Source organism: Egretta garzetta, unplaced genomic scaffold, assembly GCF_000687185.1.
Source record: "Egretta garzetta isolate BGI_Z169 unplaced genomic scaffold, ASM68718v1 scaffold123, whole genome shotgun sequence".
NCBI classification, from domain to species: Eukaryota; Metazoa; Chordata; class Aves; order Pelecaniformes; family Ardeidae; genus Egretta; species Egretta garzetta.
Genome location: NW_009259182.1, coordinates 971107 through 974291, shown reverse-complemented (window position 1 = coordinate 974291; position 3185 = coordinate 971107). Strand labels below are relative to the sequence as shown.

The window sequence follows — 3185 nt, the reverse complement described above, 5'->3', positions numbered from 1 at the left end:
CTTCCGATCAAGGTATCTTACAGAACACAGGAAAATAATTAAAACAGGGCCTCAAACCCTCTCATGGCTTATGTGACTGAACATGAACATCTTTCTGCGCATTAAATCTATTTTTGACACTTACCTTCACAGAAAGAATGACACAGCAATCATTTCAGCATGGTTTGTATGTCACTATTTCAACCCCCAATTGTTGCATCAAGTAATCTCATGTCTCAGAAAAGCCAACAACTAGAATTGCCAAACCAAGTTTCCTCTGAATGTTATGCAAACTGCTACTTACAATCCGAGGTTTGAAGGGTGGCTTGATTTTCCTTTGTTCTAGAAGAACCCAGTCAATTTCCTTGAAAAACGGATGCTGCTTAATCGCGTCTTCCCCATTTTGCGATGCCACACAGCCAAGTCGCTTATTTGGGTTTTTTGTCATGAACTATAGGGTGGGGGAGGGAGAGAAGGAAAAAGTTAAAACATGAATGGCAATGGCTGGAAACCACGTGCAGTTCAATTAAGCATTCCAATTCTTAATGCCTAGCTTTTAGAGACAGTCCCCTTTCAGAAGGTCATTTTTTTCTGTAAGAGCAACAAGGATGCCCTTCCAAATTTCAGAGGTTCCAGCCAAACTAGAAGATTCAGAGACTCTGAAGTATAAGTTTCCAAATAGATGATCAGGAGAGCTCTTATTTTATCTTATTTGCTCTATCTTAACTATTAATTTGGGGGATAGGGGCTACATATTATGCTTACTGTTGTTTATTTTCTTTGGGTACATAGGCTGCATAATCATACACTCCATTCAAGCAGACACATGAAAAGCCATAACCTCCTTACTCATTTCTAGGATTTTATTCTAATACAAGTAAGAACAGCACCTGCAGCTATGTGAATTATAAGCATTCTGTCCATATGTTTCAGGAAATACATGGAGTGATCAGGGCCAGCAGAAAGTTTCCCTTGAGAAACTCTATGAACTAACTTGCACCTTCCCTTTCACCTTTAGTACACTGTTAGTGGCAGCACCTGGAACTAACTGGTCTCCTCTGGTGTGGTAATTTCTAAACTTCTCGCTTTTAAACTCTTACTATCCCTTTCAGCAAAAAGCTGTATAACTGGTGTAAGATATCGAGTGATGGCAGCTGATAATATTTTTCCTGATTTTGCTCTGTTATTTCTTCCTTCTTTTATTAGCAATTGCTCTACTTATTTCCTAATGCATGTGGACACAGAATCCTTGCAATTCAAGTAGTAACGAATGCTGTTCTTATACACACATGCACACTCATATAGCATTATCCCAAGCTTAGCTCTAACTTCATATTCAGCCATTATTATAACATTTTTAAATTTGAAAAAAAGTGTACAAATGAAACACAATGTGATAATTGTTCAATGCCTTTTTAACCTAGGTACCACATGATACTATACATCTGTAGAAAAAAAAAACTTACAAAAAATAAATCACTATAACGTATATGCTTGCTTTAGTACTCCAGTTATTAGGTAAATAGCTACTAAAGCCCTTAAGATGGTTTTAGATACCTAGATCAACCATCCACAGGAAAATACCATTGCTATCATTTTAAAGATATAACATAGATCCGTAAGGCAATTCTCTCTGCGGTTTCTGACACACACGCGCCGCTCCGAAGACGATCTTTCTCTTTGGTCTTGTGTTCAACTGCTCCACAAGTTCTTTTGCAAGTGGACAAGTCATATCTAAACTACAGGCTATATTTTCTATGGGCAGGAGAAACAAAGGTTTTGAAAGGATTACTGTGCTTTGGTGAGGTCTCTTGGAAAACCACAAAATGCATTCCTACATTTCTCTGCTTTATTTCACCTCCACGACTGGAGCGAGCAGGCCAGGAACCAGCAGCCACACATTTTGTAGAAACAGAACATGGAAACTACAGGATATGCTTGTTGTACCATATAATCCAGGTATCGAAGAAGTAAAACCTGATCCTAGTATCTGCCACGCTCTATCTTTGTTTTAAGCCAGGGGCAGGGAAAACATCAGAAGATGTCATTTTTAAGGAGCCCAGGACATGAAAAGATGACTAGATAGCAGTTCAGTGCTGTATTTCACAAACTTCATGGAATTTGGAAGTGGATGATGAGGGAGAACAGATTTTAAGAATGAATACTTAAAACGAAGAAAAAAATTATCATATGCGAATATGATGAAAAAATCTCAAACTTCTGAAGTGGACAATTAATTCTATAAATTTCATCCCTTGCAATAACCATTGATTAATTTTTCACCTTCTATTTCTGAAGCACAAGCTGACATATACTCCCTGTTCATCAACAGCATCAACAATGATGCAACTGTCAGGGCAGAGACAGCTGTTAACTGTACTGTGTTGATGAGGTGGCTGCCAACGGTGTGTGCCAACGACAGCCACAGCCGTTAAGTGTTGCCTTTCTATTTTCTCATATTAAGGCAGGAACCTCCTTTTATGAAAGAGGTCTTTGAAGATCAGAGTTCCTACTGACTTAAATGACAACAGCACAAAAGGTTGCTGAGATAGCCATGCAACTTGGGGCCTGAATCAAGGATCATCAGGCTCCCAAAATTTTGCTTCTTGAAATAAATGGCACAGCTTAAAATCAGAGTGCTGCTTCTGTACCCAGAGATCTCTGTCATCTGGGTACACAGGGAAAACACGCTGTAGACACCACCTCTCTCTATTGCTTGCAAAGAAGCACAGAGCTAATTTCAATGAAGAATTGTTTTCCTTACCAGACAGGAAAGAATTTTAAATAGCAATTCCTGTCAATTCACAGAAACAGGACTAATAAGATCTGTGGGATTTCATGGGATAAGCAACGTGCTGCCTTGTAATACTCAGCTGTAAAATTATACTCAGTGTTTTGTTGGAAATAACAGGAAAACTGTTTCTTCAGTAAATAAGAAAACATTGTTATCTAATGCAAGAGAATGTCTTCTTACTAAACTTGCCTCACGCGCTGTTTGGAGGAGTGTAAAAATACGCAGTTTCTAAAAAATAAAACCCATGTCTCAAAGCACAATGTGAGGAAATGAAGTGTTCCAAAGTTAATCCCTTGCTACCATTCAGCAGTAAAATACACAGACACCTCTTTCTTTCCACTGTTTTTCCTGTTCTCCTTATAACAGAATATGCTCAAGGATCAGATGAAGAATGCAAGTTTTAAACATGTTT

The 3185-nt window shown here is 38.3% G+C and overlaps 1 protein-coding gene across 1 annotated transcript in view; it reads right to left on the bottom strand.

Moving 5' to 3' along the window:
- Window positions 1–3185, bottom strand: part of PRKCE (protein kinase C epsilon) — a 296989-nt gene that overhangs the window by 21538 nt on the left and 272266 nt on the right. Inside the window, exon 14 of the mRNA XM_009635670.2 lies at window positions 284–430. Within this exon, the coding sequence (XP_009633965.1) occupies window positions 284–430 (147 nt within the window). The remainder of the gene's footprint in view (window positions 1–283; window positions 431–3185) is intronic.